Genomic DNA, 17157 nt, shown 5'->3' with positions numbered 1-17157 from the left:
TCATCATGCATCACAATGTGCCAATGTTATATTATATTCTTGGGTTATTGTTATTACTCATGCATCACTGCATATGCAGGATTTAATGTCATAGCTGGTGAAAATAAAGCTGATTTTTACTACTTTTACGACCAACATTACAGTATCTGATGTGTTGCTAAATATAAAAAGTGCATTATATTTTGACCTGACTGCATGTTTTGTATGTAAAACATGGTCAGAATTTAAACCTCTTCAAAATTACCAGTAACTCCAGCTGTTAGATAAATGTATCAGAATCAGAATTATCTTAATTGGCCAAGTATGGCTAAGTATTATGCATACAAGAAATTTGACTCCAGTTTAGTGGCTCTTGGTGTTCTTACACACAATAACAACACAACAATCTTCAGCAATGTACACAAGGAATGACTGTATGCAGGTGAAACTGTTTCTGTGAACTGTAAACAGGGTGCGAATAGTGCAAAGAGGTGAAGCGCTGTTGACAGGGGCCATTATTATAGTGTCTTCATTAACACCAAATGAACATCAGCTAATAAAAGAGTGAACACAACAATGTGGGGGATATCATATTTCTCTTTGCTTAGTCTTAGTTTTGCCCTAACACGACTAACACTGAAATTTCCCACTTGTGATTCATACTGTAGCGTCGCCCCCTCACTTCCAGCCAGGCCTGTCTCCCCTGTGGTGGAAAGTAACTAAGTACATTTACACAAGTACTGTACTTATGTACAATTTTGACGTACTTGTACTTTACTTGAGTATTTCCATTTGAAGCAACTTTATACTTCTACTCCACCAAATTTCAGGGAGAAATATTGTACTTTCTACTCCACTACATTTATTTGACAGCTTTAGTTACTTTTCAGATGAAGATTTGACACAATGGATCATATAACAAGTTTTTAAAATACAACACATTGTTAAAGATGAAACCAGTGGTTTCCAACATTTTTGGCTTTTGATGTCTTACAAAAAGCAGTGTGTAGTCGGGGTCACATTTCAGATGTCTGTGAGTTGTTAACAGCTCCACCAAATAGTGATTTTTCCCTCTAAACTTCTCCCATGATTTCATTTCAATAAATGTTAAAATGATCCAATATGTCACCAAAAGAAAAAGTCCAAAAACTGAAAACAGATTTGTGTATCATAACTTTGTTTTTTCTTCTTTCCTCTCCCATGAATCATCTCAGGACCCCTCAGATTTATCTGCTGACCCTTTGGAGGGGCCCGACCCCTAGGTTGGGAACCACTGGACTAAACTAACTAACTGTATACAAAATAGTTCAACAGTTAAATGCTGCTTACACACTGATGCATCAGTATTAATAATCTAATGATGTCATATAATATATAATAACATATCAGTCAGAGGGATGAAACATGTATTTTTACTTTAATACTTTAACTACATTTTGCTGATAATACTTATGTACTTTTCAGGATTTTCCATGCAGGACTTTTACTTGTAATGGAGTATTTTTACATCGCTGTATTGGTACTTTTACTGCAGTAAAGGATCTGAATACTTCTTCCACCACTGAGCTTCCCACACTGTAAGCCGAAACTCAGAAACTTCAGCCTCAGAATGACGAGGTGAAGCTGAGATGAGATTTAAGACAGCAGAACGAGTGTAAACATCCTCATCAGCCCTGGAGACTCAACTGCTCGTCAAACCCGGGAAATGACAGGTTGTTGTCTTAATACCTGCCCATGGGGGCGTAGGATGATTTACGAAACTTGCGAATAAGTCAGTTATTCTGGGGCTTTAATGTAGTCATCGCTTGTGTTTGTCATTACTGTTTTGCTCTTGGGTGGAGCAAAAAGAGGACAAAAATAGTCTTACGCCTCATTAGGAGCTGAAAACTTGTTCCTGTTAATCTCTTATAACTTTGTTAGAGGTGTTTGAAAGAATTAAAAACAAATCTCCATGGCTGCTCCTGTTTGCGGGGTCCTTTGATTCCACTGAAATCTATTGTGTGTGTTGAGTAATCCAGGCAAGCAGGGAGGGAGGAGCGACTGGGAGAGATACCGTACCAGGAAGTGCAAAGTGCAGCCTCCACTATGCTGCTGGGTTTGCATTCAAATAAGCAGCCACATGGAGACAAAAATCCTGTTAAACCTGCTCCGCAACAGCAGGTATGGAGGGCAGAGAGAAAACCATTGGAGTTTCTTTATTTGACTCATAGCTTGTTGAAAGTTTCATCTGAGTCCAAACATAAAACAGAAATAATGTAGACTTTTGTTCAGTTATGACTAATAATTGTACTAAATAACATGATTCATGGTATAACAGGGAATGGTCTTACTTCAGGTAAACAACATAACACAAGATAATAAATTACCACATTACTGGGCACACCCGGTTAATGCACTATAATACAATAACTGTTTCCTTCATGAACATAATAAATTGTGCTGATTCAAATTTATGGACTTTTACTGATTGTTTATTTAAGTGTCTGCACCTCTCTGGCACCCAGCTCATATGGGCGTACAAGATACTGAACATGGATATTTCGGGGGCTGTAGTTGGTGCTTTTGTACTGTACTGCATTATTCTGAGATGTGATTCTAATATTTACCAAACCAAAGTGAGGTGGACAAAATATTAATTCAGAAACTTAAATTAAAGCTAAAACAATTTAGTTAGAATTAAACATTTACACCATCCAGTGACATCACATTGCTATCTAATTATTGCTGATTGTAGTCCAACATTACTGTCTTGTGCCAGTCATTTATGGGAGTATCCACCACCTGTACAGGTACACATATTAGCTAGAGCATGTGGTCCTCAAAATTTTTTATGTCAAGGAGCTCTAAACTGACACAAATTAGACCACGGACCCCCATCTGATAAGATTTTTGCCTTTAGATTTATTATTACAAGAAACCCATGACTAAAATAGTCATATATTATGTCATTGTGTTACTTATTAATGGAATTATAGTGAAAATAAATGAATCCCCTTTATGCTTGTGATCCCCTGGAACCCCCTCAAAGTCCCCTGAGGGTCCCCGGACCCCACTTTAAGAACCACTGCTCTAGAGGTTTTTGCTGCTGTGTGCACTCAGGTGAGAAAAGTCAGGAAGAGGTGTGGTTAATCGAGGAACTGTAAGTGGGCGGAGAAACGAGCCGAAAACACACAGGTAGGCAAGAAAATGCGCTTGCTGCGGACTCACAAAGACATGAAACTATTAAATTAACTATAAACCGAGAAATAACCTGCGTCTATCATATCTAAAGGAAGTTTAGGACTCAGAGCAGAGTTGTGATTTGCGGGGAAGCCCTCCGTCGACGTTGCTGGAGGTTTTAGTGCCAACATGGATCATTTGTCTCGGGGTGTGTGTGGTTAAGAAAGAGCTGTCAGACACCGGAGACTCATTCTGATTAACGGTAGGTGTGACAGGACTTATTGAGTCACTGTTTTATGATACTTGAAAATCTAATGAGAAGTTTATAAGATCTCAGAAAGTTCTTACCAGGAAATTGTATGTATTTATACGTAAGTAGTATGTTAAACTTTACCAAAACGCTCCTGAAATTGTGTTTTTTGACGCTACTAACATATAATGTAACATCTAACAATTTAGTGGTAAACATCCATGGTTTCCATAGTTACCAGATTATATCTCTACTGATTTCTGTCGTGTCTACACTTGGGAAAAAATGCACAGCATCTTGGACACGTAAGGTTCTTCAAAGACGCACCCTTCAACTATTTAATACAGTGGTTTCCAACCTGGGGGTCGGGACCCCACCAAGGGTCGCAAGATCAACCAGAGGGGTCATTAGACCATTATCAAGAGAGGAAAGCCAACACGACTAGAGCTGCAATGATTAGCAATGAGAACAGAGAATTAATCCCTAAATAATTTGATAATTGCTTAATATGATTCCAGCTTCTCAAATGTGTTTCTGGTTTATTTTAGAGCCCAACCGATATATCAGTCAGCCGATATTATCAGCTGATATTGGTTTATCAGAGATATATCAGCATCGGCATATATGTCATCGGATATGCGCCGATAGTTATGTAGGCAGCATTTTATGTATATTTAATCCTTTTTCTTAATTAAAGGTTAATGTATACATATGTTTTTTTGGTTCTGTTTTTTATTTATAGTTATTTATAATTATTATATTCCCAGTGAATTGCTTAATATGATTCCAGCTTCTCAAATGTGAATATTTTCTGGTTTATTTAGTCTTCTGTTATAGTAAACTAAATATCTTTGAGTTGTGGATTGTTGGTTAGGATAAAAGAAGACATCATGGGCTTTGACATGATGGGCTTCGGCATTTTATTACAATTTTTGGACATTTTACAGACCCAACGATTTATTGATTCAGGTAAAAAAAATCGTCACATTAATCAATAATGAAAAAAATAAGCTAGTTGCAGCCATAGAAATGACATTTACATTTTTTTCAATCATTCCTCTAATCTTTGCAGTTTCTTTTTACAGAACTGGTGGATCGTTTTACCTTAAAACCTCTGCAAATGATTAAAATAGACTAGACATAAGCATACTAATATTAACAGACATTAAAGGACATTGCTACTGTCATTAGCCAAACAGGATTAGAAGATTGGTGTGATCGTATCCTAAATAACACGTGATGAGAACTGTTCTGTCAGTGATGAATGACCCATGGTTGAGTTGATCTTGATTTGTTCTTGGTCTTAGTCAGAGGAAACAGGGATCACGAGTGTAAACAAAAGCTCTCAAACAGAAGTGCTGCTGTGCTGGGTAAACAGTGCTGTTGGTCATTTGAAGATTGCAGATAATGGCTTGTATGATTAAAGTCAGGCTAGGTCAGTCACATTACTATATACTAAGTGAATAGTTGCACACTTGGTCACACATGCCATCAGACTGAGAGGATTTTTCAGTAGCTGGGCAGGTTAACGATTCATCACTCTGTACATAAAGGGAACGATCACAGAACTTGTGTTTACTAGCCTTGAATTTGCAGAGAATACATGCCCACTCTATTCTCACTCAAGTAAGGTGCAAATTAATTGGGAGTTGTCCCTGGAAATGAACACAAGCCCAGGCTAGTACCCTCTTGCACTCGCATGATTTTGAAAGTTGTAAGAATAAGCAAAGCTGATTGCTGAAGACAATGTAGCTGTGCTGCTTGTTTAGCGTGGATGTTAATTTTTCCCAGGGTAGCTGACACGGGAATGTCGAAGGCCTTCCCTGACAGCTGCTGGGCTCAGTTTGCTGATAAGCACATGATTTATGGCTGCACAAAGCTTGAAGCCTGAATTATATCCAGTAAAAGAAGGAATTTGATGTATTTTAATATTTTATTTAAAGGAAACTACATTAACCTCATCACATTTGTTGTTACACTTATGGGTCTGGGCGTTGTAATTGAGAGTCAACAATTAACTTATTACAGGAAATGCAGATTCAATTAAAAGGGGAAATACTAGCCGTATCAGGTTATGCAAAGTCATTCTGCTGTTTGACAGTAATTTCGACACGCAGTATGACTTCAGTAGTTACATATTGTGTGAACAGGATCCGGTCGAACTGGTGCCCCGACAGCCACAGACAAGCTAATGTTTCTTAGTTTTTCACATTGCTCCAGGACTCCCCTGCAGGGTTGTCGCCTTTAAGGTTCAAATTGAGTCGCAGCTCCTTCTGCAGCACTGGAGAAGACTGATACTGGAGCTTTTATGTCTGGTTTTGTTTCCTGTCCCCCTCATCCACCTGTTTCTCTCTCTGTGATCAGCCTCTTCTGTCATCTTTCTCCACTCTCCTAGTCTGATTTCAATCTCTTTGAAGTAGCTCGTTGCCAGTTTAGAGGTATGAGTGTATGCAGAAAAGTTTAAAGATGTACCAATCTGTCATTGTTGATACTTGGATACAATAAATCAGTAGACGGTAAATGAGTTGCCAGTTTGAGTTACTGGATACTGACAAATAACTTGTGAAAAGTTGGCACAAGGCTAAAAGCTCAACAATCCCCCTCTGGCATCACACACCAAGGGCTCTTTGTTAGGTCTCCATGGTAACCTAACAAGGCCCAAGTGGGAGCAAAGTAACCGTTACACAGGGTCTTTAATTAGAGTCAGATAGAGACTATTTAGTAATTGTGTCTTTGGGTTTTCATTTTGCTTCCCCAGACTGGAAAACATGGTTGAGAGCTCAATTTCTTCTTTTGTCAGGAAGTTGTAAAGCCAAACAAAAAGATTTGAGGACATTTCATTCACAGGTTTTTGCATTTTCAGAGAAAACGACACAAACAAAAAGTTCCTTCGCTATTTTATAACCTTTGACCTTTTCCCTCAAAGGCAGGTCCATCACTGGGTCATGGTGATGGACCAGGACACTCAGTGGCTGTACCAACTCCTGGCCGAGGTCCAGTTGGAGAAGTTCTACCTGCGTGTCAGAGATGGCCTCAACATCACCCGCATCGAGCACTTCGCCTACGTCAAGGAGGCCGACCTGGAGCAGATAGGCATCAGCAAACCCGGTGAGCCAGATCATCTCCTTTTTATCCACACTGATTACAAATCAAAACGTATCATTCACCTGCAGACAGAAAGAATCTCCCACGTGGCTCAATAATAGATGTTTGGTTTAAATGACTTCTGGTAGAATAGAATGGTTTTCTGTTTACTCTCAGTGGTGTTTTTGTCTTTGATTTGTCCCTGATTAACCTACATAAACCATACACATATGCCAAAATTAGATCAATTCATTTTGTTTGTTGTTGAAGTCATTCAGGCGATGCTATCATGAGGAAATACAGCGTCTATTTAAAGAAAATGAGAAGCTACTTTTCAATATCACTACCTTGTTTGTCACTGTGTTGTTACTTTGTCTTTGAATCAACCTAACAGAGAGTAAACATCACAGAGCAGAAAAAACTATACTATACTGAGACATAAACACGCATAGATAGATAATAGATTAAATTAGTTTAATTTATTGGGAGCTATTGGTGCAGTGTGTGGATCTTTTATCAGGTTTTTGCCTTGAGTTTGATTTTGATCCAACAACAGTAAATATTTTTTGGATGTCCACACCCTTTTCTTGCAAGGCATGAAAGTATTTTTCTTTGACACACTGATTTTTTTTTTGATGAATCTTTTGATTATTTTACAGTGTTATCATTATTCATTTAGTCTGGAAAAAAGTGAAATATTACCATCACAATTTCCCAGAGCCCAAGGTGGAATCTGTTAAGTGCTTGATTTGTCGAACCAGCAATCTAAAATTGAGAAATATTTAATTTACAATGCTATGAAATAGAAAAGCAGCCTCACATTTGAGAAGCTGGAACCAGAGAATATTTGTCATTTTTCACTGATCAATGACCAAATCAAATGACCAGTTACAAAAATATTGTTTTCAGTTAATTTCTGGTGATTGACTAATCGATTAATTGGCTCATCAATTCAGTGCTTTTATTAAGTTGCTGCAGCATCCTGTTTGAAGCAGAACAACTTTTCCTTGGTCCTTTTTAACACAATTTAGAGAAATTCTGGCAGTCGTAATGTAGTGCAGAAGGTTTATATATTTTTGAGTTAATGTTACTTCGCTTCTTACAGTAAAAATGTTTATAAAAAATCATGTTTTTTGTAGATGTAAAGGCTTTATTAAAACAGGGATTTTAAAATCAGAAAGATGTCATGTTGAGTATACTCCATTTTTTCTCCCAGCACAAAGAAGATTATGGGACGCTCTGAAACGCTACAAGACAACTTCACGACCACGCTCATGGATTCCCAAGGTCTGAAACAACTCGTTACATCAGCTTTGTTGTAGACATCTTATCTTTTATGTGTGAACCACATGTAATCAGACTTGTGCAGTAAGTTTTTGATTAATTTATTGATGCACACAGGTGTTAAGCGGACGAGGTCCAGATGGGGGCGAGCAGTGGAGCGGAGGCAATCCGGCTCAGAGCCAGGATGGCAGCAGCCGGGCTCTCCCTTGTCTGATCCAAGACAACGAGCTGGTTCTGGGAGAGAAACTTGGCTCTGGTTCCTTTGGGGTGGTGAGGAGGGGAGAGTGGCACACACCCACTGGGAGAGTGGTAAGAGTCTCAGTTTACAAGATCTGATTAGAAGCTACTCTCCTCTTAAGTTTTGTGAGTGTTAAAGTAATTTTGCTGAAATGATCGCAGCTTTTATTTCCCTCAACTTTACATTCTGTCATTTAAAACCCACCATGAACAAGTTGTGTTTAAAAAGTGTAGCTGTAGTTGTATGTGCGGGACCAATAATAGCAGCAAAATGGAACTTAAAGCTGCACTAATCAATATTTTTATATTAGCACTGGATCAGATGACTAGGTGTAATGTGAAAGGTGTTGCTCGTAGCGATTAACCCACAGAGAATTTTTACCCGCCTCACAGTTCCTCTCAGCTTTATGGAGCATTTTAGTGTCTTTTAGCCCATTGTTTTGGTTTTATGGCTCAAAACTTTACTGTTCTGGTTCAGTCTCACCGCTCACCACTCAGTATCTTTTTCAGTTTTCAGCAAAAAAGCTCTGACAAATCCACTGTATACTACCTGCCCAACACCAAGCAGCAGACAGGCAAAGTTAGCAACTAGCTGGTGAAAACAGTGGAGCTAAAGAGCCAGATATTTCCCTCAGGAGTTGGTGAAGACAGAAGCAGAGCTAGAAACCACAGTAAATGTTTGACCTACATGATTTCAAATTAATGCTAATGTATCTCTGTTTCTGCTAAATTTGTAAATAGATAACTGTTTGCTATCATGTTATCCCCAAGTGGCCAACAAAACTGTTGCTGTTAACATTAAGGAGCATTTAGCAGCTAAAAAGACTAATTAGCTTAAAAAGAGCTACAAGGAGAGGGAAGCACAGGTGTGGACTTGTTGCCAGAGGGTTTTGTTGTCTCTCCACACCACTTACACTCCACACTAACTGGTTTGAGATCGCCTTTAACATGGCAAACCCTACATGTGAACATGCAAATGGTAGATAGAGCTAGAGCTAACTGTTTTCTTTACTCCTCTCAGTTGCCTGTAGCAGTCAAATCACTAAGGAGCAGCATGATTTTGATGGAGAAATCCTTATACTCTGTCCAATGTCACTTTTGATGAAGAATAAAGATGAAGAAACTCCACAAGCTCCAGTTGATGGTTACTTGAATACATGAGGTTCATTGAAAACAAATATCTGATATCAGAGAAGCCTTTGGCACAGTGTATATATGAATACAGTCACACCAAAAACTTTAAGGAGTAGCCTACAGTAAAACAATCACTTCTTGTAGAGCAGCACTGAACACGCAACCTGAGAGGAGGAAACGCTTGGGCACACAGGGTCAGAGTGAACTCTAATTGTAAATAATGAAGATAGTTTAGTTACCCATCATTTCTTCCGCAGGTTTATACAACTTAAAGTTATATAAACCTGCATTCACCAGATTTTTTAAATGTTTTTTTTTTTTTTTACATTAAGGAGCATTTAGCAGCTAAAAAGACTAGCTAGCTTAAAAAGAGCTACAAGGAGAGGGAAGCACAGGTGTAGACTTGTTTTGAGAGGGTTTTTATTGTCTCTCCACACCACTTACACCCCACACTAACTGGTTTGAGATGGTCTTTAACATGGCAAACCCTACATGTGAACATGCAAATGGTAGATAGAGCTAGGTTGTAGGGGTTGAACTGGGATTTAAGCTCTGTTTTGTTTACTCCTCTCAGCTGCCCGTAGCAGTCAAATCACTAAGGAGCAGCATGTCCAGGCAGACGGACACACTTACAGACTTTCTCCAAGAAGTGACCACCATGCAGTCTTTAGACCACCCAAACATCATACGACTCTATGGTGTGGTGCTCACACAGCCCCTCAAGATGGTAAGTTGTTTTGTTGTCTTTTGTTGTTTGAACATGGATTATATATTGATCTATTGACACTTTTATCTGTTTAGTAGCCTGAATACACATATATGTCTTTTTCCTTCCTCTAGGTAACAGAGCTGGCCCCCATGGGCTCACTATATGACATCTTGCGCTCACATCAGTATGAGTACCCTCTGGTGCGCCTCTGGCTCTTTGCTACTCAAATCATAGCGGGTATGGAGTACCTGGAGACCAGGCGATACATCCATAGGGACCTGGCTGCAAGAAATGTACTGCTGGCTTCCAGAGAGATGGTCAAGATCGGGGACTTTGGCCTGATGAGGGGCCTGACCCAAGAGGCAGATCACTACGTCATGTCGGCACACAGAAGAATCCCGTTCGCATGGTGAGGCCAGTGGAGAAAAGGAGGAAATTGAAGAGGTGTAGGAAGAAACCAAATAATCCTTTTAAATTCTCTTTTTCCTTCTGTTCCATCTACCAGGTGTGCTCCAGAGAGTCTGCGTGTCGGCTCCTTCTCCCATTCCTCAGATGTGTGGATGTTTGGTGTCACCTTGTGGGAGATGTTCACTTACTGCGAGGAGCCCTGGTTCGGTCTGTCAGGCAGACAGGTACACGCTTATCAGTTGCATCTGATCATTCACGCTATGTTGTCAGCGTTTTTATCCAAGCCAATCAGCATATTTGGTTTCATGTTTGGAATGTGCGTCCCCACCCTGTTGCAGTTTACTTTGGAGATATACTCCGTGACTCATCGTTTCAGTATCTCTGACACTTACTTTCTCCAATCCAGATTCTGTGGCGTGTTGAAAGGGAGGGCGAACGCTTAGAAAAGCCGCCAGATTGCCCTCAAGAGCTGTATGTTGTCATGAGGAAGTGCTGGGCCTGCAACCCCGTTGACAGACCCAGCTTCGCCCAGCTCACCACAATGGTGGCAGAGGTCTGCGACATACATAACATTTACCATTTAAAATGTGCAGAAATCCACAGAAATGCATGTTTTCTAAGTACATGTTTGTATCCTTTGTCCTCACTTCTCCATCTGCTTCCACAGGCTAAACCAATGGAGGTGCAAGCAACAAGAGACTTTGCTGAACCCAGAAAACTTGCACTTGTGGCCAACGACCTTGTGACCGTCATCGACCACGGGTGGGTGAGAGAAAGAAGGGTGCGACAAAAAGTATAAAGGAAAAACTTTGACCCACACAATAGGCCTTTGTTTAGATGAAATGGAGATTTAAGTCAGCCCCTTCTCAAAAGTGCATTCCAGCCGTGATCTCATGGAGTCCTTGATCCACATTTTCCTTTGTTTGTTTGAACAAGTGGAGCAGCTACAACACTGTCCTCTCGGTGCTTTTTACACCACCACATATGTGGTCAAAATTATGATTGTTGTGTCACTCATTTGCAGTTTTCTTATTGCCCATGATCTATTTGTAATCTAGTTATTGGAGTCCAAGATTGGCATCAAGCAACAGAAAACACGTGACCATGTAAATCCATAAAAACCAGCATAAAATACATATTTCCTGTGAATCATTTACATGCCATTAAAAAGGACTTAAGGTATACATCAGAACCCTTTACCCTAATTTAAAATCCATGAAATTAAAGACTTTGACAATGCATCATTTATTTAGACTCAAGTCTTTTGGCATGGGTGGTATGTGGTATGGATTCACCCCTGGCTTGAAATTTCCATCTCACCTGTTTAGTTTTTGTTCTTTATTAATGAAGAAAACTGCAATATATTTAGTTTTTTTTAACATGATAGTTATTTCTTGACCTTTGGGAATCCTAACTCTAACAAAATGAACAAAGTTTAAAGGTCCACTTACTAGCTTTTTGGAGCTTCCAGCGTTGTCTCAGCAAATGGAGCTGGTTCAGGTGTTTGACTTTTATTTGATGACTTGTACTTATTTACCTGTCTCTGCTCTTCACAAACGATAAAATAGTAAAGATTCGCAAAATAGATTGTGGTAGTACTACTGAGTACTCACCTGTAACCCATCAGTATCCAGACAGTTTCTGTAATTTAAAGCGAGACAGTAACTCAGTAACGGTAACTTTGAAAGAAAAAATCATTCTTCCTACCAAAGTTTAATTTATAAGCAAAAAAATGCTCCCTTATCCAATTCAACATACTCAGGTTTTGCGGCTACAGCTTTACTTGGTCTGGTATGACCAGTATCTTATGGTGACTAATGTTAGTTTACTTAAAAGGTGGTTATTACTGTGAAATAGACATTAGAGTCAATACACTGACTTTATGACTCACCTCTTCTTGTGTTATTGTTATGTTTTAGCACAGTGGACCATGTTCAGCATAAGTTACATAGTCTCACTGTAAACTATGCATGGTCTTCAGTTTCTAACTGACTGAAGTGTTCTGCATCTCCATGTGCAGCCTGGAGCTGTGTGAGTGGAGGGGCCAGAACCAGCGGACTCTATCAGTCGGCTTGTTTCCTGCGAGCCTCACTGCACCGTCACTCCCCGCTGCTGCTGCCGTCGCCACGTCCAGCAACCCAGGGCCCAACCCCACTTCTAGCTCCACTTACATCTCAGCGCCCATGAAGGGCAGCCTGCAACACACCGGGCACGGAGACATCAACCCTGATCGCAGCTGGGGATCACCTGAGAACCTGGATGAGTCAGTGATACTTCTCATTCCTGTTTTGTACAGTAGTTATCCATTATATAAGTGTATGTTAATGATAGACAATTGAGAGAGCAAAACAAGTACAGATTGAAAAACAAGAATAGCTCTCCTTACTTCATGATTATATGAGGCTTTAGTTGATGCACAAATTTGTATATTTGCTTCTATATTTTGCAAAATGATAAACCTGAAGAGAAGCTCTTGCTCTTTGCTTCTGAAGGACAACAAACCGTCTCATTATTGTTATTAGCACTCAAAGTTGTCTACTGTCAGACTCTATTAGGATTGAAACTAACGTTTTCATTATCGATTAATCATTTGGCCTGTAAGATGTCAGATAATAATGAAAAATGCTCGTTATAATATCCCACAGTCCAAGGTGACGTCTTCAAAATGTCTTGTTTTATCTGACCAACGGCTCAAAAATAAAAGATTTTCAGTTTACAATTAGATAAAACAGAGAAAAACTAAAAACTCTGTTATTTGAGAACCTGGAAACAGAGAATATTTTTCATGTTTGCTTAAAAAAAATGACTAAAACGATGAATTAATTATCAAAATACTGACTAATTTTCTGTAAATTGATGAATCAGCTAATCGTTAGGGCTCTAAACTCTGTTGAAGCTGAACTGAAAGTATCCTGACACAAAGTCATATACTGTATGTTTGTCTGGTTATGTAAAGAGATACAAATAAATATGCAATAAAACCTGCTTGTCAGTAAAATGATGCAGGAATTATAATTTACCATCTTAGATAAACTGACAGTTATACAGCAGTCAGGCTGTGTCTCACAACAGATTTTGTTCATTTGAACAGACAATAACTCGAATTACCTGCTGGCTGCAGCTAAAAATGTATAACAAATGTTGTTTCCTATATATCCTTGCAGCCTTTGTAGCTTCTCGTCAGGTTTTTACTCTGCGTATGTTATGTTGAAAACCATATAATCTTAGCTCAGGTCCCTGAGTCACTGAGTTTTATTGCAGAAAGCTAATTGCAGTGCAACATTGAACTTTGACCCGCTGTCCGTCAATATAGCTTGTGAGTCATGGCTAATGTGTTTACTGTTTTGACCTGTACAGTGGCAGCTGGAGGGCGGGCTCCACCAGGGAGAAGGAGGGCTCCAATCTGCAAAAAATGGCAGGTAGGAAAGAAATATAATATAAAATCAGTTGTAGAACATAGTGAGAGCTGCAGGACACACTGTATAGTGTAACCATATAAGTGTCAGTGTCTGCTGCAGCTTTAAAAAGGTTATTTGTCCTTTTATGTTTTCATTTTTTCACTGATTCTGTTTTAAAATGTCTTAAAAGCTGCTTGTTTGTTTCACTGTTTTTAAATGTGAGGCACCTTATCCATCCAACTCAACTCCTGTATTCATTCATTCACTCACTGAATCGATAATGTACTAACAGTTGGACAGTCTGCCCCCTAGTGATTTTATTAATCTATCCCAGCAGTGCCCACATAAACTCTTACATAAGATTATTCACTTGCCATCACCTGTGCAAGACGACTGAATTGTGCAGGCGAGTCTATAAAGATGTGTTTTCTAGTGCAACTTCTGCTCTTTTTCCCTTTTGTTCTCATTCATGTCACTTGTTACGATGGGTAAATGTTTAATTGTACTTTTTGTGTCTCCCTGATTCTTCAGGTATGTCTCGGAGCCTGGAGTCGGTCTTGAGTGGACACCGGCCCCGGTCTCATACAGTCGGGGGGGGCAAAGTGGATCAGCAGGGCAGAGTCATGCCCCCAGGGATGGTAGCCCGCAGTGTGGTGATGCAGCAGGACCCACGTCGCTTCAGCGAGGCAAGTATCGTCCCTCCTCCCCGACCGCCACCCCCCAACCTGAAACACTTGAAAGCTCAGAGGAAGCCTACGATCTACCCGGTCCCAGGCACCTCCTGGCCTTCTCAGTTGGTCCTCTCCCCTCCGTCGCAACAACTTCAACCTCAACCCCAACAGCAGCCTCAACAGGGTGTCGGAGGCACCAACCTGGCTAAAATGGCCCACGTGGCGCGGTCGACCCCGCAGTTGGACGAGCAACCAATCGTCAGAGGGAGGGAACGAATCAGAGATCGAGACCGAGAGAAGTCACCTCATGTGCCGAACACGAGAGAAAGTCTCATCTCGCAGGTATGACACAGATTCCTGACTGCTTTAGATACTTTTTTCTACACAAAACATTGTCCAGTGGATTGAAATACAAGCTTTGTCACTCTGCTCAGGTAATGGAGGCGGTACATGGAGTGACTATCGAAGAGGTTCGTGCTGCGCTTCAACGTAATGACTGGAACCCACTGCGAGCCGAGCAACAGCTTAAGGTCAGACCATGATACGATGACACAAAGGGCAAAAAACACCATATTTACCTGTTTCTGTGTGGGGTCATTTTTGGTTTGAGCATCTGATGCAATAAAGCAAAGACATGAATATTTGGTTTTTATATAGTAACTGTCAACAACAAGGCAAGCAAAGAGACTTACGTAAAACAAGAATAAGACATGATATAAAATAAAAAGTTTCAAAAATCATCCCAAGGGCCCTAAAAATCCTTGATTCCTTGATTGATTGCAGGTTTGTTAGAATGTTTTCACCACATATACATTACATTATCATCTATGGTGGGTCCTGCGGTATTATTTGTTTATATTGTGCTCAAATAATGCAAAAAAAAAAAAGTTGTGTCTAATGAAATTGCCACAAAATAAATACTGAAAACCTGGGGCCAGTTAAAATGAATCTATTTTGCAGTTGTATGGGTGTAATAATAATTAGCCCCAGGGCCCCCGAACAGATAAACCTGGCCATTCTTTAAAAGCGTTTTTCTTGTGCGTGAAGTTTAAGCAGCACTAGGTGTTTTTTCACTCTACTATGAGCAAGTTTATAGTTTGAAGATACTAATTCAAACAGAAATCAAGTCAAATTTGAATTCGTAGTCATATGTACGATTGTTTAATACCAAAGAATACCAATCAAACTGAAAGTATTAGGCAAACAGAAGAAATGTACAACATGTCAAGATACTTTTCATATCATGCTTTTATGAGCCATCAATGAAACAGTTACCATAAAACGTTATAAGTCTCCTTTAAAGGTAATTCAACTGTGAATTTGATTATTATTTAAAAAAACTGCAGTATATGATTCTGCAGTGAAGCATGTTGTATTACAGGGCGTACTCCAGTCTACTGTATGATGTCACAGCAAGTGTTTTGCATTTGAGCGCTGCAGGGAAACAACGTGCGTTGTTGTGTGGCGTGTTGAGTTTTGTTTGTCTCCCCTTTTTGTTTAATTTTCCATAAATGCTTATATTTTTTCCATGGCTGCTTCTGAGGCCTTTTCTTTTGTTGTGTCTTAGTTGGACCAGCTCTACTCGCTGAGCCTCTGCTCCAAAGAGGACTGCCTGAGGGTCCTGTCCAAGTACCAGTGGAACCTGCAGTCAGCCAGCCGTTACCTGATCCAATGGTCACTGGACGACAGACCAGGCCAAGGGAGGGATCGACCTCAGATTAGCGCAGAGAGACGAGTGTGAAAGGATTTCTTTTGGGGCTGATACTCTCTTTCCTAATATCTGGATGTTTGAGACTTGATTCACGCTGACACACTCTGACACTGGAAGCTGCCCACAACAACACATGGGAGATAAAAAAATAGGAAAATGAAGATAGAAGAATGTAAAAAGACACATATTTCGAAACGAAGGAATTAAGAAAAAGACGAAACTGTTTCTGAGTACTGTTTTTATATTTTTAATGATATTACTCTTCACATTATGTGTTTGTTTTGTGCAAATATTTTTGTATCTTAATGATTTTGTACATATTAGTAATGATTGTTATGTTGAATAAATTGATGATCATACATGATGATATGAGTAGTTTCCTCAGTTTTTATATTGCAAAACTGCACCGTGATTACTTTAATATTAAATAAAAAGGTTTTATTCCAGTGTACTAACAATCTATTTATTGTGAATTTAAAATATTAGATACTGCACTGGCATAAAGGGATTTTAAAGTAATACACAGTGTCATTGTGGTAGTTTTAATACTTTTATGTAGGAGATTAAAAACAACCTCATATTCGCGATGCACCAATCTGCTGCCACTGATACTGACCTTAATATTCTGATCAACCATGAGGTGACTCATCCGTATTAAATAGAGTTTCTTTGTCAGTGTTATTATAAAATTCAGTGTTTCCACAGTAATCCCTGGCCTCCTGTTACCTTACATAAACAACATTCAATAGAGGACAACTGAGATTTTAAATTCGAAGGGAGCACTGACTGAGTTTTGGAGTCGAGGTATCATTTGAGCTCATTTCTCACTGCACACAACAATACGCTTATTTATGATTGTATAAAACACCCCTAAAGTTAATAAAAGAAACTTCACCGCTCTTCAGAAAGATGAATCTTAAAGGGTTTTATAGAAACTTGATTGAAAGCCTTAAATACCTTGAATATCTTGTGAAAGCTATATATATTCAGTGTATTCTTCCCAACAGGTGTAACTAAACTTACAAATACTGTGTACATAGATGTACAATAGTATTTACACAGCAGCAGCAGCAGGTAGAAGTTCAGGTGAGGTACAACCAGTTGCTGATCCACTGACTTGTTGAGTCCTGTAC

At 39.4% G+C, this 17157-nt stretch overlaps 1 protein-coding gene across 3 annotated transcripts; it reads left to right on the top strand.

Moving 5' to 3' along the window:
- The first annotated feature begins 3058 nt into the window (after nt 1-3058).
- tnk1 (tyrosine kinase, non-receptor, 1) lies at nt 3059-16388 on the top strand. Of its 3 annotated transcripts, XM_044342346.1 has the most exons (15): nt 3059-3153; nt 3251-3400; nt 6315-6496; nt 7689-7759; nt 7874-8065; nt 9702-9854; nt 9968-10245; nt 10342-10468; nt 10651-10797; nt 10912-11006; nt 12265-12507; nt 13602-13663; nt 14174-14655; nt 14748-14843; nt 15881-16388. In XM_044342346.1, the coding sequence occupies exons 3-15, from the start codon at nt 6334-6336 to the stop codon at nt 16052-16054; spliced, it is 2283 nt and encodes a 760-aa protein (XP_044198281.1). In that variant the 5' UTR covers nt 3059-3153; nt 3251-3400; nt 6315-6333; the 3' UTR covers nt 16055-16388. The 3 variants fall into 3 exon arrangements, with proteins under 3 accessions (XP_044198281.1, XP_044198279.1, XP_044198278.1); XM_044342344.1 differs by lacking the exon at nt 3059-3153 and having other exon boundaries at nt 3160-3400; nt 6319-6496; XM_044342343.1 differs by lacking the exon at nt 3059-3153 and having other exon boundaries at nt 3160-3400.
- The last annotated feature ends 769 nt before the right edge of the window (nt 16389-17157 follow it).

This window comes from Thunnus albacares, chromosome 22 (assembly GCF_914725855.1).
Source record: "Thunnus albacares chromosome 22, fThuAlb1.1, whole genome shotgun sequence".
Lineage (NCBI taxonomy): Eukaryota > Metazoa > Chordata > Actinopteri > Scombriformes > Scombridae > Thunnus > Thunnus albacares.
This window is presented reverse-complemented; position numbering and strand designations above follow the sequence as displayed.